Source organism: Pygoscelis adeliae, unplaced genomic scaffold, assembly GCF_000699105.1.
Source record: "Pygoscelis adeliae isolate BGI_AS28 unplaced genomic scaffold, ASM69910v1 Scaffold262, whole genome shotgun sequence".
NCBI classification, from domain to species: Eukaryota; Metazoa; Chordata; class Aves; order Sphenisciformes; family Spheniscidae; genus Pygoscelis; species Pygoscelis adeliae.
Window position 1 is genome coordinate 889,631 of NW_008824184.1, and position 27,705 is coordinate 917,335.

A 27,705-nucleotide genomic window follows, 5' to 3' on the forward strand; every position below is an offset into this window, starting at 1 on the left:
ACCTCCCCGGCGCCGTTCCGGGGTGCCGCCGCCTTGTAGCGGCCCCTCGGCGGCGGGGAGCCGGTTTTGCCGGGTTTGGACGCGTCTTCAGCGCTTTCGTCCGTATCGGCCTTTTCCTGAAGGACCCGTTCTCATACCGAGCGATGGCGCGCTCAGCCCTCTCTCCGGTCTGCTGTAACTTCAGTTTCAAAGCATCCAGGTCGCACCGGTAGCCCGGCTGTTACCGCCGTCTCTCCCCGCTGCCCTCTCAGGTCGGCCCTGCGCCCCTGGGCCCGGCTCCGCGCCGAGGGGCCAGACCTTCGGGGAATGGCCTGTGGACAACGACCGCCCTCTGGTCATAAGTAAACCTGGAACTCCTCAGCCTCGGAAGGAGGAAGGCTTACTTAAAGAAATCTTCCAGTCACGGAGCTAAAAGGTGGGAGGAGGGCGTAGGCTGTGTCACTGAGTGGGACAGTGGCCACTTCAGGGGACGTGTGAAGATGAGAGTGGGACGGTTTTTGGGGACATCCCTTATTCTGAGGGTCAGGGGGAAGTAAAACTTAAACTTGTTAAGTGCATGACTTGCCCCTGGGCCTGAGCTGAGTGTAGGTATCCCAAACTTCTAAAGAACGGGTATTCGAAATGCCCGATAGACTTGGAAATGTTCAGTGAGCAACACGTGTTCTGTGTTGACATGCGCGTTGTCTGTCTTATGCTGCGGATAAATTTGGGAGCTTATTGAAACAAATCTTGTTTCTAGAAAGTCAGTTGCATCTCTTTTTCTGACCATCGGTAGTTTTGCTGTTCTTATATTTAAAACTGTCCACTTTACTTTTTTTTTAGCAACCGTATTGTCTTTCCTTCTCGAGAGTTATGTAGCTTTTGTTGTTTGTGTTTCTGTGCTGCTTCTTCCAATACAATTACTTATGTACATACTGAAATTAATTAAAACACTGTAAGGTAGATAACATTTGAATGGCCAGAAGGTATGACGTGGGAGAGGGGATAACAACTTTTGTAAAATGGAACTTCTGCTTTAAAAAAAAAAAAAAAATTTTTTTTAAAATCTCAAATTAACTCCCAGGGAGTTACTTTTACTGTCATAGAACTTTGTTTTCACAATAAATAGAGCTTGCATATCTTATGTAGGCAGTTGTCGCTATCTCATACAAGGTAGCATATCTATGCTTTTAAACATCAGTGGTGTTGTGACTCTGAGATAAAGTTGTTTTACTGTGTTTGTATTTGTTAAGCTCATCAGGAGTATGCAATGTATCAGAATCACTATTAGGGTAATCTTGTAAGCCGGCCTTTTATTTTGTTGTGTTGTGACATTATAACATTGTCAGATATTTACTTGATCTTGGTAAGAAATCTGCTGGCTTATCCGTGTATATAAAGAAATCTTAACTTAATCCTTTCTTAAATTAAGAAAAAAAAAAAAATCAAACCGTTCTTTTACCTAAACCAAAGAGAATTTGTCAGAGCGGTGTTTGGGAGCTGCTATGTGTGCAGCTCTGTCTGGAGACCTGGGGGGGCTGCAGGCTTTTCACCCGCAGCAGGTGTAGCAAGTGCAGGATGCCTGACTGCTGGAATAACTAGCGCTTGCCCCTTGAAGTTCATCGATATACGCTTTGTTTCTGTGGCAAAGTATGAGTAGTTTTCTTTTACATGAGGTGATTTTACGTGTACTTTTCTGGTACACTTCCTATTCTCAGGCAGGAGTTCACGGTTCACACTCACGGTTCAGGCTTGTCTTCATCACACGCTTCCTGTTTTGAATCACTCTGCCATGTTCCTGAAAACAGATTTGACCTATCTTTCTAGCTTCCCCCCTGTTGTATTTTGGTAGCAGCTTAAGCATGTTTTGATTGTGTCCATGATTGGATCTCTCTTAAGAATGTTTCAAATTAATTTAATTAAGTGTTTGTGCAGGAATTTAATTTAAACCTGAAATATCAATTCTCCCATAACCTGATAGCGCGCTCTCTGTTTCTTCAGACTGTCTAACACTGTGTTCCTTTTCCCTTTCCCATCCCCGTCTGTTACTTGGGAACGAGTAAATGGTACTAAGCCAGGTATGAATTGAATTGAGGGGCTACAAATCGTTGTGCAGTTTCATAAAAAAAACCTCTTTCAGTTAAACCACTGTGACTCAGAAAACAGGTTGCAGTGCTTAACTTCCCACTGCTTTTTGATCCATCCACTTTCCACCATGCACGCTGTCAAATCTGCTCTGTTCTGTATCATTTAGGCTCCTAAACTGGGGCCTGAGCTGCTTCGGTCCTCTCTCTGGCCTCCCCAACACTTAGTAGGAGCAAAGAGCGTTCTCTTGGCCCTGAACGAGCGTTCTCGTGCTGAACTTTTCGGTTCCCTTGCCGAATCCGTCTGTTGTCTTTCCTTTTGTTTTTCTTTTATTGTCGTCTTTTTTTGCATCACGCCATCCACATTTCCAATGGTGCCAGTTTTTGACAGATTCTACATAAACAGGGACTCTTTGATCCATGTGATTTCTTTTAAGTAGAATGTACAAGCTGAAATTACAAGCAAGGCCTCGACTTTTTTTTCTTCGGAAGAATTTTAAAGCCCCGTTTCTGCTATGAAGTGACCAAATAAACAGTAGCTGACTTTATCCTGGCTAAACGGCCGTTGTTTGGAGCCAGATAAGTTAGGTATTGAGGTGGATGTAAAGAAAAAAAACTGATGATGACTGTAGTCATCAAAACAGAGCGAGGCTCACAAGCAGTTTAACTAGTGATTGAAACAAGAAACATAATGGCTTTCAGGAGAATCCTATTAGTTTATAAATGAGTGTGTGATAAGGTTGTCTGTAATGAAAAGGGACTAGACTCATTAATCTGGAAGGCTGCCTCCAGTCTTGGGTTGTTAGGTTAGCGCTAATGCATCTCATTTCGTTGTTATTTTTTTCCTTCTTAGAAGTGAAAGTTGTTAAAATAATGGAATGATTTAATAGGGAGGTTGTATGCTTGTTATTAATTTGTTTTTTAAATTACGTTAGATTTTTTTCTAAAACATATGCTTTAATTTGGCTCTGGGCTGTGATAGTTATCATCTGTGAATAGATGCTCCCATCCCTCGTGGCCCGTGGTTTGAACAGGTTTGCCTACATTGCCTTCAGCACACGCACAACATCAACTCCGCTCAAAAACCACAACTATGATCAGATCTCACGTTTCAGGGATTCAGTACATTTATTGCATGGGTCAGAGAAGACTTTTTTTATCATGCACAATTGCTTAGATGTATTCTGACAGGATGCAGAAGTTCTCTCATCAGATACCAGGCTTGTGTTGTACTCACTTATTTAGCCTCAAACTCATCTCTGGATTGGAAATTAAGAAGAATTTTCCAAACTAGAAGAGATCTTGAATTCCTTTTTCTTTCTCCTGGGATGTGCTAGATCTGAAGATCTGTCTTGCTACTCAGTTGCCTGTTACTGCAGGGTTCTTGGCACGCTGCGTTTCGTGTGTCACTGACAGAAAACTGGAGTTTCTTCTGAAGACTGAGCTAAGAGCCGCAAAGGGACCTCAGTTTAATGTTCTCTTGTGCATATATTCAGTTACAATCTGATGTAGCATTCCTACTCGGGTTTATACTTTTTAATGTTTGAAGCTACATAGTAGCTAGTATATATTGTTTACTACTTCTGCCTTCCATCAGTTTTCTTTATGGTTTGCTTATAAGAGGGCTTCAATTTGGGTCTGTTCAGAGTTGAAGTTAATTTGCTTGACAGTTTTTGATTTTACTGAGCCTTTAACTCGACACATATGTATCTTGCTCTTTTTTTTTACTGTGACACTCTTGAGTGTTTTTATGAAGACTGAGTAGTATGTGAAAAAGCATGACTACTGTCGCCGCTTTTTATTTGTAGACTTCTGAGTTTTTCAAAAGAGCAGGTAGGTAATAGTTAGATGTATTTCTGTAGGACTGCACTAAATGACATGTAAGCACTTCAAGAAGGTAATAAATTTAGTGTCCTGTTATGCTTACAAAGGAAAATATTCTATTTTCATAGGAAGAACTGCAAACAGTGGGGCTTTTTTCACAGTTTCCACAGCAGGTCTCCTTGCTGTCCTAGGACTCCTACATCCCCAGTAAGTGCAAGGACTGTTATTTCCCCGGCATCCAGAGGCCCAGCAAGGTTGTAACATTTACAAGCTCATATAATGGCTAACCAGCAAAGCTAGGGTTAGAAGGCAGGGCTCCTCATTTTAGACCCTGTGTTTGAAATACAAGGTCATGTTGCCTTCTGTGTTGTAATTAATGTATTCTTTTTCAGATCCTTGTTGGGCATCTATAAACAGGGGGATTCTGATCTGTGATGAGTGCTGTAGCGTTCATCGAAGTTTGGGGCGTCATATCTCTCAAGTGAGACATCTCAAGCATACACCATGGCCTCCAACGCTGCTGCAGGTAAAAAGGAAAACTGTGTCTTCCTTCATTAAAACTGGATATATTAATTTTTTTTAACATTTTCTTAATGGAATTTAAATCTCTAAGCTTTTGTCTGAGAGGGGCTGGTCCTTTTAAGCTTTCTTTTTCTAAGTGAATCTCCTTTTATTTCTTTTGTTTTGCCATGATGGACCACTAAAATCAGAATTGTCTATGCCTTTTTAATTTGATACCTGTGTTTTGGAAGGTCACCTTCAACTTTTCTTTCAGACTTCTGCAATGCATTTGCTTCAACCTAAACTTTCAATATGTAGCAAGCCTCTCTTTTCAGTAGAGCTGCTCTTGGGAAGAGTAGAGAATTTTAAGGGGGTTCTTATTACATTCCACATAATAACCTCCTAGGCATGTGCCTGGTTCTGATATCCCAGTAAATTTTGGATGCTGGCACACAGAATATGAATCTCTGGCTTGCTGTCCGCTTGAAAATAATTACAGCTACTTGATTAGTCAGTCTGTGCAGCTGGCAGCAAAATTTCTTTACTGCCTGTTTGTATACATTTTGGATTTCAGATGGTTGAAACACTGTATAATAATGGTGCTAACTCCATATGGGAACATTCATTGCTGGACCCTGCCTCTGTTATGAGTGGAAGGCGCAAAGCTAGCCCACAGGATAAAGTGCAGTAAGTGGAAAATTACAGAATTTTTGTTTTTGTAGAAGTGTGATTATTTTATTCAGCAGTGACAGGGGCAGCAGGGTATCCGTGTGTATGTTTTCTTGCTGGAAGAGAACAGGAGTAAACTAGTTATTTGTTCACTCATTTTTAATTTTTTTATTTTTTAAAAAATTCCCAATGATTAATTTTTCAAAATTTATTGCAAAGATGGAAATACATTGCTTGAATTCTCCGAACTATTGATTCCTGACCTCTAGCTTTGAGTAGTGAGGACCTTTACTTGTAATTGAATCAGAAGACTTTTAATTCTCATGCCACGTGCTTCAGTTAACTGAATGCTACTAATGAGATTGAGTTTGGTTGATGAATTAAAAAATTGAGAGAAGATTTCTGTCACTGAATATGGTGCTTCATTTTAAAATGTAAATAACTGCATATAGTAAGATCTTAAGTTGGCATAATTTTAAGTTCAATGTTTACTTCTAAGAAATATACCCTACATCCTAGAGTCTGCAGATATTTTGATGTTTGTAACAAAAGTATGCTCTGTATAGTTAGACAATCTGCACTGGGTTGTTTTTTTAATGAAAATATTTTTCCGGTCTAACTTTGCTACTAGTAGCATGCAAAGATCTAATGCAATCTTCACTTGCGAATTTTCATTTTTCTAGAGCACCTGTATTATTGTGAAAGCACTAATATTTATTTTCTTTCCCTTCTGTTGCTTGGGTTTCTCTTTACAGTCCCAATAAAGCAGAATTCATTAGAGCTAAATATCAGATGTTAGCATTTGTTCATCGCTTGCCATGCCGTGAAGATGACAGTGTTACTGCCAAAGATCTTAGTAAGGTTAGTATTTTTTTCTGGCAGTCTGCAGAAGCTACAACTTGTGTGTAACAGAACAGTGAAATCTGACTGAATTAAATTAGTTGCTTTTGACTTGAGATAACTGTTGCTGTTCTTCAGCACTATTATGTAAACAAATACAGCTTGACTTCAACTGAAGCCGCTTTTTTGGGGTAATACATATGGATACTGGAGATGTGGATGGTTGAGAGGCATCAATTTAGGTTAACTTGGAGAAAAATGTTTACACAAAACAGCTGTAGCAAGAATTCTTGCATACCTGTTTCTAAAAGCTTGGCTGAAAAAACAAAAGCTGAATCACAGTTATTGCTGCCGTATTAAGTATAATCCTGCTTTTTTTTCAGCAACTCCATTCCAGTGTAAGGACAGGGAATCTGGAGACATGTTTGCGATTACTCTCCTTAGGAGCTCAAGCCAACTTCTTTCATCCTGTATGAACACTTTTTTCATTATTTTGATATACAATCAATTCTTACAGTTCGTAATATTTATACTGATTTCAGCTAATACACATTATATTTCAATCTTCTACTCAGACCTGTTGATTAAGTAGATATTTTTCTTAATGACCTGTAGGAGAAAGGAAACACCCCGCTCCATGTTGCTGCTAAGGCAGGACAGACTTTACAAGCAGAATTATTAGCGGTTTATGGTGCTGATCCTGGCACACAAGATTCCAATGGAAAAACTCCAGTTGAGTATGCAAGGTAGACGTCTCTGACTTATGTGATGCTCTTATACATTAACTGATGTTCATAAATCACATGATGAACTTGCTTAGATATGTTTCTGTCCTGAAAATAATTTGACAGTTAAATGCTAATAAGTACTTTTTCAAGAAAGAGCAAATGCATAAAAAGTATAAATAAGCATTTTCATCATTTCATAGCCTGTATTCTCTTGGATGCTTGAGGCAACAGTTGTGATCCCAATGAAACAGGCTGTGCCAATCTGGCAGCTCACAGAAAAGTAATCTGAGGAGAAGAGTTTCTGCAAGTTCAGCAAGCTGAGTAGACTCCAGGAGTGCGGATTAACTAGGGAATTGCTGTAGGAAAGGGCTGGACTGCACAGATGGGTCAGGGAGCAGGGGGTGGAACCAGGCTTTTTAGTGGCAGTGAACTGTGAGGCTCATCCAGTTGCAGAACTGCACCCTCAGGAAAGCCTACCTTTAGAAAGGCTCTAGGCTTCCCAAGGGCAAGAAAGATTAAACATGAATGTCTCTGCTGATCAGTTGGGCAGTAATGAGGCACTGCAAGATTTGCAGCACAGCATTGAAGTTCTTTTTGTGTTTATGTGCAAAATTGGACATTACTGATCAACTAGAAGCTGCACGTTTGTGTAAATAAAACATCCTCATTGCTCTGATTGCTTTTGAATTGAGGCCATACGTGGAAACTGAAGACTGAATAAGTTCACTTGGTTGCACCACAATATGCCAGAATATTTCTATTTCTCAATGCTATTAATCAAGTGTGAAGTTGGGTGAATTTGCTGCATGAGCTCAGGAACTGTCTAGAAAATCGTAAATAACATATTCAAAATAGCCTATATAATCTGGGTTTTTTTCTACAGCAAAGCAGTAGGCAAAGGTTTTCAGAGTTTTCACTGACTCATTCTGGGAAGTTCATAAAAGTTTACCTATAGGGGTTTTTTGCCCACTAGAACATACTGTTGAAAATCCTGCTGTGAGTCTGTGCTGTGTTGAAACACTTCAACATGTGCAGTGTTGAACAGTGGCTTGTACTAAATCTATTTCTCTGACCATTTTTTAAGTTTTTGTATGTCTCAAAATGAATAACTAATGTAACTTTTTTTTTGTGTGTGTGTGTAAACCAGACAAGGTGGGCATCATGAACTGGCAGAGCGCCTGGTGGAAATTCAGTATGAACTCACAGACAGGTTAGCTTTCTATCTCTGTGGCAGGAAACCAGGTAAGTAGAAAAAACTACGCTCCAAGATCTTTCAGTGTTAATTACAGGACAGTTCAAACTATGGTATATAATGTTTGTGTCAGTGTTATTACACTTTTTATATGCATTTCAAATATTCTAACGTTATATAAATTATACAGGAAGAACTAAAGAAAGTATAAGATGTAAGATTAGTGATAATGCATTTAAAATTCAGATAAAACTGCAGGATTTTTAGTATACCTACATTAAAAATGAAGTTCCTTTCTGGTTTTCCACAAATATGTGTTCTATAAATGGAATAGCCCTGAAAGTGTGGAGAAACCTACATGTAAGATCAGATGAGTACTGTTTAACTTCAAGGAGTGAATTGCAGGGAAAATACAGATTTTGAGACTGTTGAATAGCCTGCAGGAGATATTGTAGAAACTCTTCTAAGTAGTTTCTTCTCATTGAAAGCAGGGGAGTATTCAATTAAGTGGGTACCTGTTGAACACAAGCATGCTTTTAAAAATTTTTAGCCATTAGGTCCCATAAAGGCACCTATGTTAGAACTTAATTTTTTTTTTTAATGGAGTTTTACTACAGTTGATAAACCTTAATTGGAATCTTTGGTAACACCAGGAAGTTGTGGTAGGAACCTTCTTTTAAGACTTATTAGCTTCATATAACTGGAAATTGAGTAATTACATGCAAGGTAAATTAGTCTACATTTGCCTGTTGCATATGCTGGGGCTTCTCATTACTGTATCTTTTAGTAAAACTGAATACCAGCTGTATATCCTGACAACACTGAAAACTATAGTCCAGTAACAACCTATTAAAGTGCAATTTGTTTTCAACTCTAGAGCATAAAAATGGACAGCACTTTGTTATACCTCAGATGGCAGACAGGTAAGTGGCTGATTCCGTGGCATGTCTGAAAATATCAAAATAAAAAACCCTAATAATTAAGTTTCCTTTCCTTTCTGAAACAACTTTTAAGCTTGTTGTCATTCTAACTTTTTAATGTGTGCCTTTCTCGATCTTGGAAGCTTTTTTTTTCCTAGAAAGAATATTAGCATTTAAACAAAATTAAAAAATTATAGAAGTTTACTGTATTTGTTAAAATGCAGGGGGAAGGTGAGACAGTTATATTAAGGGAACACACATGAGGATTCCTGGGAGACAGATTTTATAAATAATGTAAGGACCAATTGAGTTAGTTTCCTGATACAGCATTTTGAAACTAATACTTGCAAGAAAGCTGCATTTTTCTCTGAAAATATTTATACTTTTGCTCATCTGAGTGCTTTTAACTTTTGGTTATGATCAGTGAAATCATATTTGTATAAAACATATCAAGTATTAATCATAAGTCCCTATTTTTCTTTTATTGCTATGCAATTGGAAATAAGACGGCTGTAAGTAAACTTGTTCAACTTATTGCTTGCAAAATTTATGTGGAAAAACTAATAAAATAAAAATTCTAGAGAGAAACTGTAATAGTTGGTAAAATAGTGTGAACATCTGTAATTTTTTTAGATATGCTGTGTTTAGCTATTGGATAAAGTACTCTGTATTTTCAGTGCAGAGTATTTTGCAGAGCAGACTAAGTGTCATTTGCCTCATTACACTGAGAAGGAAGTTGGCAAGCAGAGAAAATGACTTGTTCAAAGATGCTGCTGAGATTGCAGTGCCTGCAGTACAACCTGACTGTCTTACCTCTGCCTGATGTCTTCTGCTGGTCTTTTTCTTGCCCGCCCCCCCCCGGTCTAGGTGACTGCCTACACAAACTCTCTGTGATGTCAGTTAACCGTACAGAGGTTTTATTTGAGCCTTTCCCTCCTTGTAGGTCCGGGGAGTCTTCCCCTGGGTGATACAAATATGGACTCAAAATTTGTCAGCTTCCTGATCTGTGGCTTTTATGATAAATTGTTGAACTGCACAATTTTCATCTTGTCCCTCATGTTCAAGACTGGAAACCAGTAGAGGAGATTATTTACTAATCAGTACAGAATAATTTTAAGCATGGCCCTATTGCTGTAGCCATTTGCCAGTCTGATGGTCACCTACCTCCTGCAGAGTCCAGTGGAACAAATCCTGTGTGTTTTCTGTGGACTCGAGCTTTGGTCAGAATGATCATATTGTTCAGATTCCTTACAGAAAGCATTTTGTTGCACTACAGCTTGACTGTTTCTTGAGCTATGCAAATGTGGGTATTCATATTCCAAAGGATTTGGGGGATTCTTTTGTTTTAAATAGAAGATTATTGTTTAGAAAAGCTTAAGAATATACTAATTGGTATATTAGCAATATTAGTAAGATCAATGTGTTAAAAACGATATTAAAATACTAAAAGATTAAGGAGTTTCAAATAAAAGTAATATTTTAATCATTGAATTATTGAAATGTAGAATTTGTGTTTAAACAAGCTATTAAATGCTGTAGATGTAATGATCACTTTTTGTTTTCATAGCAGTCTAGATTTATCAGAACTTGCAAAAGCAGCTAAGAAGAAACTTCAGTCTGTAAGTAAAACTTGCAGTGTGTGCTGTGTGACACATCTTTGTCTAGACGTGGCAAACTCTGCACTTCATCTTTCAAGCTGGTTTCAGCTGCTATTAATTCCTGCATAAATAAATGTCAACTCTGTAGCAAGTTAAAAGTCTGGATAAAAACATGAAAATAGGCAGAAATAGAGGAGCGGAGGTGATGACAAATCCATGATGGAGAACAAATACTTGTTGGTCTTGTTTGGGGTATATCTATATATAGATACTATATAGATACAGATACTATCTCTAGGTCTGTCTCCCCAGTTCAGAACCTTAAACTTTGTTGTTTGTCTTGCTGTCATGTATTTTGTATAAATCTGTATGTTACATGTTACTTTTTGCCTTTAACTTTGTGGAAGGCCAGAATAGTGCATTACTGTCTGCAAATTAGTTGATAGTAGTGCCAGCTCACTAGTTTTACTAAAGTGTTGGTGACCAAACCCTTGTACAAGTTAGAGTGGGGATATGTTTTCCCTCTACTTAAAGCTTTTAGCTGAAGCAAATTGTATCAAAGGATAAAAATTTTGCAGTTGGGGGAAGAACAATGCTGCTGATATTCTTCTATTCAACAATGTCCGTTTTTCTCTAAAGGTAATGCTAGTGGTCATGAAAATTCCAGCTAAGCAAGCCAGCACGTGTAGAACTGGTATTCAAATAGTAATCAATACAAACCAAGTACGAATCCTACTTCAGAACTGGCTTTCTGTTAACATGTTCACATGCTGTTACCGGCTACTTTAAATGCATAGCTAGCTAGAAGTAGATGGATTCCTGCATTGTATTTTTGCAAGTTGTGGGGGGTTGACCCTGGCCAGCAGCCCAGCACCAACACAGTCCCCCCAGCAGGACAGGGGAGAGCACAAGAAGAGCAAAAGCAAGAAAACTCATAGGTTGACTTAGAGGTAGTTTAATGGGTGAAGGGAAGAGAAGAAAAACAAGTGAAGCAAACGAAATCGCTCAGCACCTCCTACAGGCAGACCACTGCCTAGCTAGTCTCTGAACAGCCATCTTGGAAGCTGAAAACCAAACTACTACTTCCTCCACCCCAGTTGTTATAGCTGAGCATGCCACGGTGTGGTATGGAATATCCCCTTGGTGGATTCACGTCAGCTGTCCTGGCTATGTCTCCTCCCAGCTTCATGCCCACCCTGAGCCTGCTTGCTGCTGGGTGATGGGGTGGGCAGAGTGGTGGGGACCGGGGGGGGAAGAGAGCGCCTTGATATTGTGCAAGCACTGTTCAGCAGTAGCCAAAACAAGGTCGTGTTATCAATGCTCTTTTAGCCACAAATCCAAAACACAGCAAGCATCATGTGGGCTTCTATGAAGAAAGTTAATTCTATCCCAGCCAGACCCAGTACACAAGTAAACATACTGGCTTTATCTGGGTTGAAGAATTATTCCAGTTGCTCTTTGGTTAAGAATTTAGGACTCAAACTCTGGAAAAAGCAGGGCTGGTTTTCCTGTAAATAAAGCTAAACCCTAGAAAAAGCGTTAGGTTTTTCGCCCTTTTTAGTACAGCTTGTCCCAGAGAAGGAAGATCAGCCACCTATTCAGGCTTGCTTACACTGTCATTTAGTTATCAAGTCTGGTACCCATTACTAATGTTAATGCACTGTACATCAGTAAGTGAAACATCCACAAAGCCCTGTGACATCTTAATTTCATGTTTGATCTTCCAACAGCTCGCTTCTTCATAACACAAGTATCTCTCTTGAACCATCCGCTGTAGGAACACAGTTTGAAACATGCAAGCATTTTGTGAGTCTTCACTGTTCAATTAAGCCCACATCTACAGTGGCATTTGGGTACTTAATTCCCACAGTAGGTCTGCTTCACCCAGTACACAAGGTCTCTTTGTGATCAGATAGGAGATTAAAAAAATCCATTGACCGGTAACGGAAAAGTGTCGAACCATATTGTTGTCTCTGTATCTAGCAATCGGGTGGTCGTATATGTCTGCTTAATGGATTACTCCACTACGCAGGCTGAGAAACAAGCAATTATATAGGCTGAAAAACAGCCAAGGGAGAGCAGAGTTGTGCTCTTATATTTTCTGTGTTATAGAGGTCTTATTAGATTTTATTTATTTTCAAGCTGCAATTATTCTCTTCTACCCTTAGCTAAGCAACCACTTATTTGAAGAACTTGCCATGGATGTGTATGATGAAGTTGACAGGAGAGAAACAGATGCAGGTGAATGAGGCTTTCTGGAATGTGTATAAAATAAATTTGAATTGTTACATTACATACAAGATGCTAGTGCAAGCATATGTTCTATTTAAAGTACTTCTGTATTCAGTAATTACTGATAATGGTAGTTTGTTTGTCTTGCATTATCTGAAGGTGACGCTAATTGAAAAAACCTTGTGTTTTTTACAAAGTAGAGAACCCTCTGGGGAAAAAAGCCTTCCTTTGAATTGATTGTGTTTGTGTTTGAAATTGTGGTCTTTTATTCTTTGACAAGAAACACTGTCAAATAGTACAGGAAGATTATTCCCTCTTGGGGTTTTTTTGTTTGTTTTTTTTTTCTCTCGAGCAGTTTGGCTTGCTACTCAGAATCATAGTACACTTGTGACAGAGACCACAGTGGTCCCTTTTCTTCCCGTAAATCCTGAATATTCCTCAACCAGGAATCAGGTATGCAATCTTCCTAATACTGTAAAACTATTTTGATTTAATAGGCCAGGTATTCTAAGTAACATTGCTTTACTGTACTTCGTTACTGTAGAAGAGCTGCATCTACTTGTAAAGAGGTTAAAATAGTTTCACATTTCCCCTGCCCTGGAGTGTTCAGCTGGATAATTTAAATCACACTTTTTGCAATAAATTTAATTGAACAATCAACTCGCTGTAAGTGCTATAGTCTTAGTTTTACCTGGGAACTCTGCTGTTCATCTAATACACGATGTACTTTTTTTTTTTTTCCCCCTGCATTATTCTGTAATTTAGGGAAGACAGAAACTGGCTCGATTTAATGCCCATGAATTTGCTACGCTAGTTATAGATATTTTAAGTGATGCCAAACGAAGACAACAGGGGAATCCTCTCACTGGTTCAAAAGGTGAGTATATTTTTGGTTGTCAGCTCTTCTATATGCAATTTTTCAGTAGTTTAATCAATACCATAGCCTCATTCAGAAGTACTATATAAATAAAGAAAGATACTTATACTGTTTTTATGAATGATAAGGACTACATCATATGGATAGCAGGCTATTGACAACAAGCATTAGGCCACCAAAATAATCCCCGAGTAGAGGAGATTTGTCTGTTAGGGTTGGTGTTTGTAATACAATTAAATCAAGTGGGATATGTGCAATTCAGGAACATCTTTTTATGATGGTTGTGATTTTTATGATAACTTGGTAAAATTTTCCAGAATACTGCTATACAGTTCTAGAGTGATGCTTCGTTTGATTGGCAGCTAGGATAATGTCAGTGTTTTAGATGCTGACTTTCCTGGCTGCTCTATACATGCAGGACTTTGCTGTAATTTAGATGCCCTTGAGCTTATTGCTAATTTGCCTAAAAATGTATACTTTCTGTATTTCTTGAGCATGATAGATATCAAAGAATACAAATACCTATGCCAAGAACCAGACAGCCATAGTTCTAGCCATGATGGTATGAAACAACATCTGAACGCTAGTTCTCCCTCTGGAGAGAAAATACAAAAAATCTTTTCTAACTTTTAATTTTTGCCTATATTTTTCATTTGAATGTTGACATCCATTTGTCCAGCGTAGTCTGTTTTGTTTTTTTTTTTCCCTTATGTGAATTTTATTAAGCTGCTACAGCACGATTCTCACCACTTACTTTAACTTGTCTAAACACTTACAAGAAATGAAAAGACAAAAGCATAAAACTTTGACGTTTTGGACAGTAATAATCCATACCTATTAGGTGGATCTAAATTAATTTTTTTGAACTGGGCTACTCAAATGATACTTTATTATGGCATGTCTTGTATTGTCTCTCTGATTGAAGATCCTTCCTTTTTTTTTTAATTACTTTAAAGTATGCACTTCCATTTTTTATCCAGACTTACTAATATGTTTTAAAATGGTGTATGTTGATCTACAGAAAATGTGGAACTGATACTCAAATCAATCAGCAATCAACATAGTAGTGAAAGTCAGGATAATGACCAGCCTGATTATGACAGTGTTGCTTCAGATGAAGATACAGATCTGGAAACAAATGCAGCTAAATCAAACAGACAGAAGGTAGGTTTGAAATGTTTATATACACACCAAATTTTATTCATAACAGTAATCTGCAGTGAATCTTTCCCCTTGTGAGGGGATTTAACATGCATAAATGATCAGAAAACAAATATTTTAATTCATTTTCAAATTAATTTCAGAATCATACCTCAATCTATGAACTTTAACAAAATTAAGTGTTGTGACTTAAGGAAGTTTTAAAATGCTTCTCTAGAAAAGTAATGTGCACCATTGTGCATGTCTGGAGTTAAGATATAGATCTAGTTGCACAGATGAAATAATTGGATCTACCAAAATGCTCTTAATCAGTGATTCCATGGTATTTCACAAACATTTATTGCTTCCTAGTGAAGAAATATTTACAGCAGACCAATAGTGACTGAGTGTTTTAAACCATTCCTGAAAATAATGCAGCATGGTAAAAAAAAAAGGGGGGGGGGGGGGAGAAGGGGGGGCAGTAAACCTTAGTAGTTCTGTTTAATCTTTCCTGGTAACATGCACACTGGGTATTTAGTAACCTGTCTTATGACTTTCCAGTTCTGTATTGCATATTTAAAAAAAAAAAAAACCAAACCAAACTTTATGGAAGAGTATTGTGTTACTGAAATGCTGAGACAAATGTTTTTGTGCATAGAGGAGCTAAGATTTGATTGACATCAAATTTCTTTTACATTGGACTAAAATTATTTTAATTAATGGATCTTTTTAATTTGAATTTAATTTGAACTGTGATTCCTTTAAAGTAAGTACATGAAAAGCTGTCAAAATCTCATTGTCTTGTTTTCTTTTGGTAGTCTGTTTCCCAGTGGTGTAAGTATTGTTCTCTTACTGTTTATAGAGCCTGGATTCAGACTTGTCAGATGGACCAGTGACAGCCCAAGAATACATGCAAGTTAAAAACGCATTGGTGGCTTCTGAGGTAAAGATTCAGCAGTTAATGAAAGTGAACATCAACTTGAGTGATGAGCTGAGAATCATGCAGAAAAAGGTAACAGGCACAACAGTGTAACTCCTTCATTTCTTGATGTATTTTAAGTTGACCAGAATAAAACTGCTGAAACTGAAGATGCAATAACCCAATATTCGGATAGTGAGAAAACTGATTTTAAAATGGAGCTGCTTTGGAATCAGATGAGACTATAAATGTATATGTGCAGCACATGCTTTGAATGTTTTTTTTGTGGAGGTGATGATGATCCGCTTAGTTCACTTTGACATAAGTTTTCCAAGTGACAAGACAGTTGTTGCAAGTTTTGTATGTTTTTGCTGTCTTGCTTCAAGATAAGCAGTTTGCAAGAATGAGGAAGTAAGTGCTAGCACACACCTTACGTGTGTGCACGTATGTATCTAATGTACTTCCAACTTTTCCAGGAAATATGTTGGGATTTTTTCATTAATAAGCCTAGCTGGAATGAAGGGAAATTAAAATCCCAATCCGGTTTGGCAGTAGAAAATAATCTGAAATGTGGCAATACAATATAAAGTTTTTGTATACCAGGAGGCCAAGATTTGCTTGCGTTTGAATCCATGCGAAATAGCACATAAAGGATGTAGTGGTAAACTCAGTTCCTGCTTTAAACCTTCAGTATGGGTTTTGTCTAGATGAGGGTAAGGTAGAGGTATCTCCTTTAGAATATGAGTTACTATGTATAGATAGTCTTATACAAACAGAAAACTGAACATTTTTTGCTAAAATCCTGAATTTAAAGCTCAAAAAACCCAGTTTGGAAGCCAGACCTTCTAATCCTTACATAACCAAATCAACAATTTGTTGAATGCTTTGCCAGTGTTCTGGTAAATAGAGATTTTTGTGGGGTAAAGGAGAATTTGTATCTGTATTGAGTTCACTGTCCTGTCTGTCATGCTAGCCTAGAAAGGGTTGGCTGCCTCCTCAAATTAATTCTTTACCTAGTGTTAAAAATTCTGTTTTCCAAATAATTACAATACTGCAAGACTTAGAGTGTGCTGCAGAAAGCTCTCCCCCTGTAGAGAAAGTTGTTCAAGCTGTGGTCCCGCAGAGGTGAACCTGTGCTGAGAGCTTGTTTCCCCATTGTTTTGGGGCAAAGAGGCAGATGCTTTGGAGAGTGGTGGGAACTGTTGAGCTCTTAGCATCTGAGGCCAAGCTAACTATTCTACGATTCTATGATTCTAATTCAGCAGATTCTAATATCTTTGTCTGTTCAGTGCCATCCTTCTGTTACAATTGTGTTCAGCCTTTCAGATCGATTGGAATGGTGAATACTGAGAGGAACCTAAGAGACCTCAGGGTGTTCCCTTGGTCTTTTAACAGCTTGTACTGGTTAAGCGTTTCTCTGCATCAGCTGAATTATCTTTTCACTTATATTGAGTTTCTTTAAACAGATAGAGTCTATTTAGGGTAAAAAAAAATACTTAGGGCATATGAATTAATGAGGCTTTAGTATATTTATGTGGTGTAGCAGAAGAGAGATCATTGCTGTGCTGCAGTTGAACTTGTTATGAAAGATGGCATAGCCGGGGCTTACTCACCTTGGAGATGAGTTGCACTAATTTTGTGTCCTGATGATGTATATAGCTACGGGGCTTTAACTTAGTGTTTAGTGGCTCTGGATTGGTGAAGAATCGATGTAGCCGTGCGCCATTGCAGAATGCAGGATGGGAGGAAGGGCCAACAGCTGTCGTAGCTCTAAGCTACTGGGAACTTCGGTACGATATGGGAATTCTCTGCTGGGTTATTTGTGGCAAGACACTGATATATTTGTACTACTTCAGCAATTCTAATGCAATAGATGTCATTCAAGAGTCTGTGTTTTGTTTTTTGTTTGTTTTTGTTTTCTAAGCAAGAGCTTAGAAGGTCATTGAACTAAAAAAACCCAATCTATCCACTTTATGTATCACTTTATTAGCCAACTGTGTATCTAATCTTTTGCATGGAAATTACTAAGCAAAAGTTAATTAAGGAAGAGGCAAAGTTACACTTGATGAATGCCACTTTAGAGTAGATTCTTCCTAAATAAAAATGAAAATAGTTCCGTTATTTTAATGGGCATTCTAATGGAAAAAGCTATTTTTTTTTAAGCCTGTGGATTTTTTTAGGTGCTTATAGGTGGTTAAGAGTTAGGTGTGAGTTTACATTAGCTGTTGACTAAAACTGCACCAAAAGCACATTTATAAAATGTGGAAGAAGTTTGGAAGGAGGAGGCTATAAAGTTGACCTGTTTAATTGCCTCTAATATCAAACTTTAAAGGGGTAGCTTGACTCCTGGCTGATCCTCAAATCTTAAGACTTGATGCATCTTACTACAGAGCACACAGAAAGTGGGGAGGAAAAGCATAAATTATCTTGATAGAAGTCTGCATGTTTGATTTAGGGTTCTGGGAAGTCCTGTAGGCAAAATAGGATTTTTTTGATAATGTTCTTGAAGGTTCATATGATGCAAAGTAAATGCAAGTAGTAAATATGCAATTTCCTGTTTAAAAGGCCATCAGCTGTTTGAAATATTATACTCAATTATTGTTAAAGGATTCCTGATACAGACTTTTTTTACATCTTTTCTTTATGATGTGTTAATATAGCAAACTTACTCTGAGTAACTCCACAAAAAAATCAGAATTGTTGCATTTTTATTATGCATCAAATACATAATGATAAAAAGCTTTAAAATTATTTCTTGTTGGCTTCTTAGAAAGCAGTAGCTGATACTTAATTTTCATAACCTAAACTCTCTTCTTGCTTTGCAGAGCAAGCTCTAGTTTTCTGTGCGCTATCTCTGGTGTCTGTGCTGTAGTTTTGGCATTTTCAGATTTCCTAGGCCTTATGTTAAAGTCCTCTTTCAAGTTCTTGTATTGACTGCTGAAATGGATCACTTTGCTTGAAAAACTGTTTTGTTGGCAGTCATTCCCCCCGCAACCTCATTATATTACACGATTCATATGCCAATATAGCCAGGCTGGAAGAAATGGATTATGTGTTTTCGACTACAACAGCCAATTTTAAGATCTAATTTAGCTTGCATCCCAGCAAAAAGTGCTGGAAGTCAGCACATAAATATTTCCAGATCTGGAACATAGATGTTTTCATGCTTATACTAAGCAAGTCAAATAGATTTGGAAAAAGAAACCAAACCCCAGCTACTAGTAACTGGATTTACTAGTGAAGCTGACAAGCGTGTATTGTATAGTCAGTTTGCTTTTGACGCTTGCTGTTAGAAAAACAAAGTCCCACTGCTAAACATTTCTTTCAGCTTCAAACGCTACAGAGTGAAAATACCAGCCTCAGAAGACAGGCCACAACCAATATATATCAGGTCCAAACTGGTTCTGAATACACAGACCCTACCAACAATTCTTCTTTAAAGCGGCGACCATCTGCACGGGGTAGCAGACCCATGTCCATGTATGAGACTGGATCAGGTCAGAAACCCTACCTCCCCATGGGAGAGGTCACATACCCAGAAGAAAGCATAACAAGACTGCAGCCTTTCCCTCCACATGTAAGTAAAACTGCTGATGCTTCTGCATTTCTTATGTTCAGCTTTTCTGTCTGTTCCAACTATGCTCATGTACCAAAGCTGCTCAACTGTCTGCTTCAAAGTGAATTTAAACTGTAAGAATTGTTAATGTTTGCTGTATTAACATGTCTGCAGGAGCTTGATGTTTTGAAAAGTAAAAGCTATAACAATTCTGGAATATGTAAACTGGAGCTTTTGGCTTCTGCTCAGCTGTTTCTTTTAACCACATTATATGCCAAATATCAATGTGTGGCTGTTTGAAAACCAGGAGGGGGGGAAAATAATATTCCAAGCAGGTAGGTAAAGTTCATGGATTTCTTTCTTGAGATATATAGGCATGTGCCAATTTGTGGAACTTCAGAACCACCTTCCAAAAATAAAATAAAATTGAAGCTAACTTTTTCATTAGGCCACCAATTTCTTATTCTGAGTTTGGAACTGGAGGCTAAAGATGGTTTAGATGTTAGTTGAACAAATTCTTCTGGTTTAGTATTTTCCTGTATGATGTGCTAATAGTGGAGAGGGAGTTCTGTATTAGCCACGAAGGTTCTGCACTGATGTGTTCACACTTTAGATAAGTGGCCCAACACACACTAGTGCTTATTAAAGTTAATTTTTTGTTGCATCTTTCTAGATTGCCCTGTGGGCAGGAATATGGAACAATATTTTTTAGGCACGTAGTTAACATTTGTGGATTTGTTTCAATATGTTTCCCTGTTGGTAGCACTACCTTGTAGTGCTCCAGATGAACAATTAAGCCCTTTAAAACATATTTGAAAGTTAATGGGTTTTTTTGCCTGGCAGGAGGGAGGGCAAATGTTTCATGCACGTTCTAAAGACGACAGTTGAGTGCACCAGGGAATCAGCGCAGAAATTTGTATGCTGGGTTTTTCCCCACCTTCAATTAAATTAGTAGGAACTTTAAACTATGAAATCTGGATCATTTTAAATTATATTGGCATGTTGATATAAAGGCAGTTCTGGCAGCAAGGAACGTCAGAATTCTTTTGTATGTGGCAATGTTTGCAAAACACGAGAGTGCTTTGTATAGGTCCTTTGGTCATTTGGTTTGAAATTTGGATAGAAGTAGCGGCTCTGAAGCATTGATTTGTTATGTGGAGTTAGTTAATTTGGTATTATGGTGAATGTATTTTAGTCCCTGTGGAATTTAGCACCTCTGGAATATCAATATTAGAATTATCATGAAGTCAATTGTATTTTGAAAGAATTAAGTCCACTCAAGCTTAGCCAAATTCTCAAAATCATTCTTGCTTTATGTCCTCTCCATGGTTTTAAGAATGTTCCTTTATTTCAGTTAAGAATTTATTTGTGTTTTGTTTTTGGTTTTTCCCGAGTGTTTTTCTCTTTCCCATTTTTAGATCGGGAGGAGTGCGTTTGTGACCTCCTCTTCATCTCTACCTTCCTTCCCCTCCACGCTTTCCTGGTCAAGGGATGAAAGCACACGAAGGGTTAAGTACCTTCCCAATTGGTCTTTTACCTGGAGGAGGTGGCAATCTCCCTAGAAGCCATTATGCCTCTGCCTTCTCCCCTTTTATGCTGACTAGCCTTCATGCTTGCATGAAGCAGTATTTCATCACTTTCCATTTTCTTCTGCCACATGCTGTGGATACTCGCCTCTCTCTAACTTCACAACGGCTAAAATCTTTAGCATTTAACACCATGCACAGTTACTCCAGATCACTTGTTCAACTGCGTAACACTGAAAACAGCCAGAAGACAAGTTGGTTGCTGTTTGGAAAGTAATTTGGCAGGCACTCACTGATAATTCATAAGCCAATACATAACTCTTCCTACTGACTAAAATGCACTGCATGAGGCATTTGAAGCTCACTGGGTACTAGCTTTAAAGCCTGCTTTCTTCGGGGGCTGTCAGTTTGCACCGGTCCAAATTGGTACCGATTGACCATTTATCTTACAGATGTTCATTAGTTTGTTTGAAGGGATTTCTATAAGCATCCAAACAGATAGCCATCCATATTGCCCACTGATACATTTAGTATCAGCTAGCCTGCTTTCTGCTGACCTCGACAGATGAAAGACTGGGCATGGGAATTGTTTTTAGCAAGACTCCTTTCAGGGCAAGATTAAAGACACTGAGAATGTATAAAGGAAGCTTATATTGCTGTTCCATCAGGATCTACAAAACTTTGTTCTTAAGATTTTTGTTAGCTACAGTACTGACTCTAGGAAAAAAATGGCAGCGTTACCATGAAACATTAAATGCATTCTGTAAGCTTATGTTATTCCAAAGACACTGTCTTTGCTGTGGCCTCATATGTGAGCTATTAGCTATTTGAAGAAGCCTTGTCCAGCTTCTTAAACTTTTTTTAAACGCTGTTCTCTTTTTGTAGTGGGACACTTAAATCTAGTCTTACTCAAATTCATTTGCTAGAAGTGAACATAAAATGCCACCTTGCAAAAGGACACATTTAGTGCAAGGCAAACAGTTAGTGCAGGCAGACTAATCTGCCTGTGACAGCTTCTTTTTAGACTATGGTTTTTTGGGATCCTTGAACTAATTGCAAGTTACATATTCAAAAGAAGGGAAAAGCACATTGCATTTGCAGCTCTAGAGTAACATCCATTTTTGGTTGTGAAGGAGCAGTGACTGAAGTAATGGACCCTGAGCAGGTACAGCTTAATGTGTCACAGACTAATGAATGCTGAAGATGAACAACCCATAGCTTTTATGCTGCTGTTTGACCAGCCTGAGCTACCAGCTTGCACCGCTTACAGAAAGTACTCTCCGTCACCAGAATGAGTCGATTACATTTCGAGGTCTTGCTCTGACTAAACCTCTTTAACTTAGAAGCAAATATTAATACAAGGTCCTTTGGGCTGTTTTTAGATGTTTATGGATTATGATTTCTTAGGAAATAATGAGTAGCTTATACCCATTTTGTTGTATCACGTGTTCAAGATTTAGGCTTTGCTTATTTCTGTGTTAAAACTTTCTGAGAGTAAACTTGAGAGAAGAGTATTGGTATTTCTTTGTAAGACTTAACTGATTTTGAAAATATCTTTCAGGAAAAGGTCTGTCTTTTTGCTCTGCTTTTTCTGTGTGGTTAATACAATGAAATTGGTACCGTCTCATTCCGTTTCTTGGGCAAGCATTGTAGAGTCTCTAATTAAATTTTACTATATAATACTAAATTTTTCAAAAAACAAGTCTGTGGGTTTAGATGTTGAATGGTCATACTCTGGCCTCTTCCTGCCAGGATAAAGAACCTGCTTTTTAAATTCTTGTGTCCCCATTTTATTTTGACTGTACAGTGTTTGGACATATCAATCGAGAAAATACTAGATTTGCAAGTAGGGCTAGATGATAAAACTTACAAGGGAATATCCTGCTTGGTCAAATGCAAATCTGGGTTTGGCTGCAGCTGATATCAGTACTATGTAGTATTAGAAACTTGCAGAGGGTTCGTTTGTCTGTTTTTATTGTACGCTGATTCCATTACTATACTATATTACTGATTCCATAATATCCTATTCTTGTAATTCATTGTTGGCATTTGTATTTCTGACCATAGCGTAGAGCTTTGTCACTAATCGTACTGTTCTTCTCTATACATCTGGGAGAGGGGAAAGGTCAGACTCTACAGATAATAGTTTCATATCTTCAAAATATGTGTCACTTTTAGAATTGATCTTTACTAGCTATCCTGAGAGGTGAGCGTTCAAAAAATGCTTGTTTTTCCCTTCTGTGCAGAATAACTTTAAAATGGACAGAAAGTGTTCATACTCCAGGTGCTTCAGAGTTAAGTATTGTTGGTTTTAACATTAGATGAGTGCTTAACAAACGTACTGGATCTTAACCAATGCATACCAATTCCTAGTCGTATTTTTGGTCTGTCCTCGAGGTAGAAGTATTATTTCCTAAGTGTGTGGATCAGGGATGCAAACTGAAGGGGTCCCTTACAGTCTAACACTTGAGATTACCTCATCTTGACTTCAGAGCTTCTGTAAAGCTCCAAGGCTGGTTCTTCAACGGAGCTTGCAAAGGACCTTATTACGTGAGCAGTGTCTGTGACTAAGGCAGGAGCTGATGCAGAGGCTGATCTGTATGCAGAGTGACACTGATGTGGCATACTTGCAAATGGATGAGCTGTAGTAGGCACTTCTGATGAGCTTTGCAATTTTTAAGACTAGAGTAGGCGGGTGTGTGGTGATCCTGGGGCCCGGCTGAGGATGGGAGTGTGCCTCGGGGGCTTCAAACTGCAAATTCATGTGAACTGCAGAGATTGGCCTGACAGTAGGTATTCATAGCATAAACCTCCAGGATGTTGTATTGCCTGGGCATAAAATATCCAAGAAGGCTAAACCAGGTTAGAGAAGGGAGCCTAGCTCTCTATCTGAAAGTCTGCTTGAACCTCTTGCTGACAGAGGTATGTTAGGATCTGCAGGGAGAGCACTCTTGAGCTGTCATGGTGCAAGTATGCTTATTTGTGTTAGCAGCCCTCTGAGAGGGTTAAAAAAAAAAAGTTGAAAAGGAGTTTAGGAAAAAAACCTGAGCATCATCCTTGCCCACAGATTAGATGCTTTACTGGGAGGTGCAGAACTGGTCTGTATGGGAGTAGGAGGTGGTGAGTGTTCTGCCATTGCACCTGGGAGAAAGCGCACGTGCTCAGAGGCAGGGAATGGGCGGCACTCTGGTTCCCGGTGTGGACACAGTCACTGTGTATCTCCCCAGGGAACGCCTCGTGAAGGGGAGAGTGGGAAAATACTGGGCCTCTGACTCTGTTTATGGCCTCCACCCTCTGGAGCAGCACTCTGCAGCTGGGCCTTCCCATGCTCGGTCCGGCCTCCACCCTGCAGTGGGCCTCCCACACTCGGTCTGGCCTCCCACGCTTGGTTCAGCCTCCAACTCTGTCTTCAGCCTTCCCTCTGCCATGGTCCTCCCACTCTAGGTTTGACCTCACCTTTTTTGTGTGCCTCCCAATCTAGGTTTGGCCTCCTACTCTGTGGTGGGCCTCCATTCTGAGTTCGGAGTCACAGGCTCAGTTCACCCTCCACTCCACTGTGTGCCTCCCACTCTCGGTTCGGCCTCCCACTCAGCTGTGGGCCTTCACTCTGGGTTCAGCATCCGCTGTGGATTTGGCCTCCAAGCTCATTTTGGTATTATAGAATGGTTTGGGTTGGAAGGAACCTTAAAGATCATCTAGTTCCAACCCCCCTGCCATGGTCAGGAACACCTTCCACTAGACCAGGATGCTCAAAGCCCCATCCAGCCTGGCCTTGTATCCCACTCTTCATTCATTCTTTACTCTGGGTTCAGACCCCTGGTTGGATCAGCCTCCTGCTTTGCAGTCGGCCTCCCACACTCGGTCCGGCCTCTGCTTCGTGTGTCCCTGCAACGCTCAGTCTGGCGTCCACTTCCTTCTGTGCCTACAATGCTCGCTCTGGCCTTCATTTCCTTCTGTGCCTCCTGCCCTCGTTTCGGCTTCCACTTTGGAATTGGCCTACCACCTCCTTTTGACACGAATTCTTCAGTGGCCGTCTACTCTTGTGGCCACAGCTCTCACTTATTTAACCTTTGTTGATCACCAATCTGCAATGGGGCTCAGCTCTCCCTGTTTTGGTCTCCCACCCCTGTTTCGGCCTTCAATCTGCAATGGACCTCAACTCTCCTCATTTCACCCTCCCACACCCCTTTTGGCCTCCCACCCCCATTTTGTCCTCCAATCTGCAGTGGGCCTCAACTCTCCTTGTTTTGGCCTCCCACCTCCATTTCGACCTCCAATCTGCAATAGGCCTCGACTCTCCTCTTTTCGGCCTCCCACCCCTGTTTTGGCCTCCAATCTGCAAGGGGCCTTGAACTGTCCTCGTTTCTGCCTCCAATCTGCAGTGGGCTCCAAGTCTCGTTGGTTCAGCTTCCTACATGCCCTTTGGTCTTCCACCACAATTGGCCTCCCACCGTCATTTCAGTCTCCTGTCTTTATTTTGGCTTTCACACTGCAATAGTCCTCAACCCTCGTTTTGGTCTCCCGTTCTGCGGAGGGCTTCCCAGGGTCAGCCTGTGCTCTGTGGTCAGAACCCCATGCTTGATTTGGCCTCTACTCTGTTATGGGCCTCCCACACTCGGTCCAGACTCCTGCTCTGCCTGTGCCTCAATTCTTGTTTCAGCCTCCCGTGCTCGGTTTGGTTTCCACTCTGTGTTCAGCCCCCCACGCTTTGTCTGACCTCCAGTCTGCTGTGGGCCTCCTGCTCTTGGTCTGGCCTCTTTCTCCCTGGTGGTCCTGCCCTCTCTGTTTGGCCTCTGCTCCCCTGTGGGCCTCCCCCTCTGTGCCCACGTGGCAGTTTCAGCGGCAGGGGAAGGACGCTGTGCTGTGGCCGTCTGTCCCGCCCTGCGGCCCGGCTGGGTGCTGGGGCAGAGCCCTTGCTTTGGGTCTGGTGGGGCTGTGCGGTGCCGGCAGCGCCCAGGCTCACATACAAGCTGGCAGCAGGAGCCTGGCACAGGGTGAGGGGGCACACCGGGCTCCAGGGTAGCGGCTGGTACAGGGGCTGTCGTGCTAAAGAGCAAGCCCGCCTACTCAGGACGTGGCGCTGGCACAGCTCGGGGCTCCTCTTTTCTGCACAACACTGAAACATGTATTCGTTGCAGGCCTCGAAACTGGAGAAGCAGAGCAGCGTGTCCGAGAGTGACTACGATAACCCCACTGCCCCTCTGGAGCTGGAGGAGACGGGGTAGGTGCTGCGATGCAGAGCTAGCGGCACAGCTCCGTGCTGTCGGAGGACGGGGAGTTGTGTAAGCAGCCAGTTCTGTCCCGCAGGGCTGACCTCTGCTTTGTTCCTTTGCAGGTCAGGCAGGAAGGGCCGGCAGAGGAGTGTCATTTGGCAGGGGGAGAGCTCCATCCCTGAAGATGCTGACACAGCCCCCAACTCCAGTTTGCCCAGTACAGAAGATGTGATTCGGAAAACTGAGCAGATCACTAAGAATATTCAGGAGCTGCTGCGAGCAGCACAAGAGAACAAGCATGATAGGTAAGGCGTGAGTGCTGGAAAAGCTCCAGAGTTTGTGAGAAAATGAAGAAAATTCTTCAGGTGTTTGCACACGTACAGCCACGACCACCCGTGTTAACGCTGGAGATGCTGATGTCACACCTACAAAACCTGTAGGTCCGTGGTGTTTCCTGGTGCACTAGACCTAATGCCACAGGGTGAGCGGGGATGAGTGACCAGCACAGGCGGTGGGAACACACGCTCCTGTCCAGAAAGCCGGCGGAGCCCCTTGTGAGTGGGTTCTGGCTGCAGCACTGCCCACTGCCTGCCACCTGCCTGCACTGCCCTGCCCTGCCCACAGCTGGCACAGGGATGAGGAGCGCTGGGGAGCAAAGCGCTTGTGAAGTCCTGCCGCAAAATGAGTGTTGTTTTAGGTATAAATCAAACGTGTTGCAGAGAACTTGGCGTAAGTTTCTCTTGGGTCTTCAGACCTCCGTGTCCTTAGGTAAGGACACCGCACAGAAGTGTGATAGTAACACCGAGTCTGGTTTCAGGAAAAATTTGTGAAGGCAGGGAGAATTTGGCTTTCCTACTGAAATATTAGTACAGATAACGTACCAGCAAAAGCTATTTTGAACTATGGGGTTTAGACACAGTTGTAGCTGGGTAAGCAGGAGACTGTTCATCAGCACGTCAGGTAGCACACAGCTTCAGCTCTCTCGGGGAACTTCTGGCCCAACTGAACAATTAATTTTCAGAATAGCCGTGAGCGAGTAAAAATGATACTGCCCCTGCCTGATCATCAGGTGGTGCTCCTGCCCAGCTCTTTTAGAAGACTGTAAGCAAGAGTTACGTCTTCCCAGGTATGAACACGTTTTAGGTCTGGAACAGCTTTGGTCTCCAGAAAATCTGAACATGCAGACTGGTAGGTCTTGCATTCTGCCGCCCGTCCCAAGTTCTGTGCCTGTCTTTGCCTGTGAGAAGCGACTGGCGATTTGTGTTAAGCCCTCGCTTCCTGCCTTGCTGAGAGAAGTGCACAACAATGGGGCCACTTTTGTTCTGTGTTTTTCCCTTCTTGTACTTTTCTATTTTTAGAAGGGACAGCACGCGGCCTCTCCTCACACTGAATGGCGAGTTCTAACGTGTTTGTGCTGAGCTCGTTGCCCTTGTCCGTAACCTTTTCCACTGCAATCCTTTGTTGCTTGTTTCTCACAGATCATAACAAGAAGCAACAGTAAGAGAAGCTTTAAATGAGTTTTTATGTATACCACAGTTCACAGTATTTGAATTACATTTTTTAAAAACTCATTGAAAGAAACAATACGGCTCACCTAGCTTTCTCTGTTGAATAGTTTTTTAAACAACCTGTTATGTTCTTTTTCTGTACCATGCGTGGAGTGGGGTGTTTGCCAGTACTTAAATGAGTGTTGCAAAACACTGAACTGTGAAGCTGCTGTTCTTTGTTTTCCTGTTCCCTGGCTTTGTCTTGGTGGGCTGAGAACAGCCTGGGGCATGAGGGAGGTGGAGTAGGCTTGTTCCACCATTCTCTTCTTGCAGTAGGGGAATGCTTCCTTAACAAAATGAGATACTCAGTGATGTAATAATATGGCTTCCAGCTAGTGCTGGGAACATTGTAGATAAAAA

At 40.5% G+C, this 27,705-nt stretch overlaps 1 protein-coding gene across 1 annotated transcript in view; it reads left to right on the plus strand.

The window, feature by feature from the left end:
- The first annotated feature begins 143 nt into the window (after nucleotides 1-143).
- GIT2 (G protein-coupled receptor kinase interacting ArfGAP 2) overlaps nucleotides 144-27,705 on the plus strand; it is a 34,843-nt gene continuing 7,281 nt past the window's right edge. Inside the window, exons 1-19 of the mRNA XM_009334432.1 lie at nucleotides 144-174; nucleotides 252-341; nucleotides 4,280-4,413; nucleotides 4,963-5,075; nucleotides 5,813-5,918; nucleotides 6,281-6,367; nucleotides 6,513-6,643; nucleotides 7,773-7,867; nucleotides 8,695-8,740; nucleotides 10,305-10,356; nucleotides 12,504-12,576; nucleotides 12,923-13,020; nucleotides 13,333-13,444; nucleotides 14,466-14,608; nucleotides 15,447-15,596; nucleotides 18,832-19,080; nucleotides 20,478-20,567; nucleotides 25,724-25,806; nucleotides 25,921-26,103. Of these exons, the coding sequence (XP_009332707.1) occupies nucleotides 144-174; nucleotides 252-341; nucleotides 4,280-4,413; nucleotides 4,963-5,075; nucleotides 5,813-5,918; nucleotides 6,281-6,367; nucleotides 6,513-6,643; nucleotides 7,773-7,867; nucleotides 8,695-8,740; nucleotides 10,305-10,356; nucleotides 12,504-12,576; nucleotides 12,923-13,020; nucleotides 13,333-13,444; nucleotides 14,466-14,608; nucleotides 15,447-15,596; nucleotides 18,832-19,080; nucleotides 20,478-20,567; nucleotides 25,724-25,806; nucleotides 25,921-26,103 (2,066 nt within the window). The remainder of the gene's footprint in view (nucleotides 175-251; nucleotides 342-4,279; nucleotides 4,414-4,962; nucleotides 5,076-5,812; nucleotides 5,919-6,280; nucleotides 6,368-6,512; nucleotides 6,644-7,772; nucleotides 7,868-8,694; nucleotides 8,741-10,304; nucleotides 10,357-12,503; nucleotides 12,577-12,922; nucleotides 13,021-13,332; nucleotides 13,445-14,465; nucleotides 14,609-15,446; nucleotides 15,597-18,831; nucleotides 19,081-20,477; nucleotides 20,568-25,723; nucleotides 25,807-25,920; nucleotides 26,104-27,705) is intronic.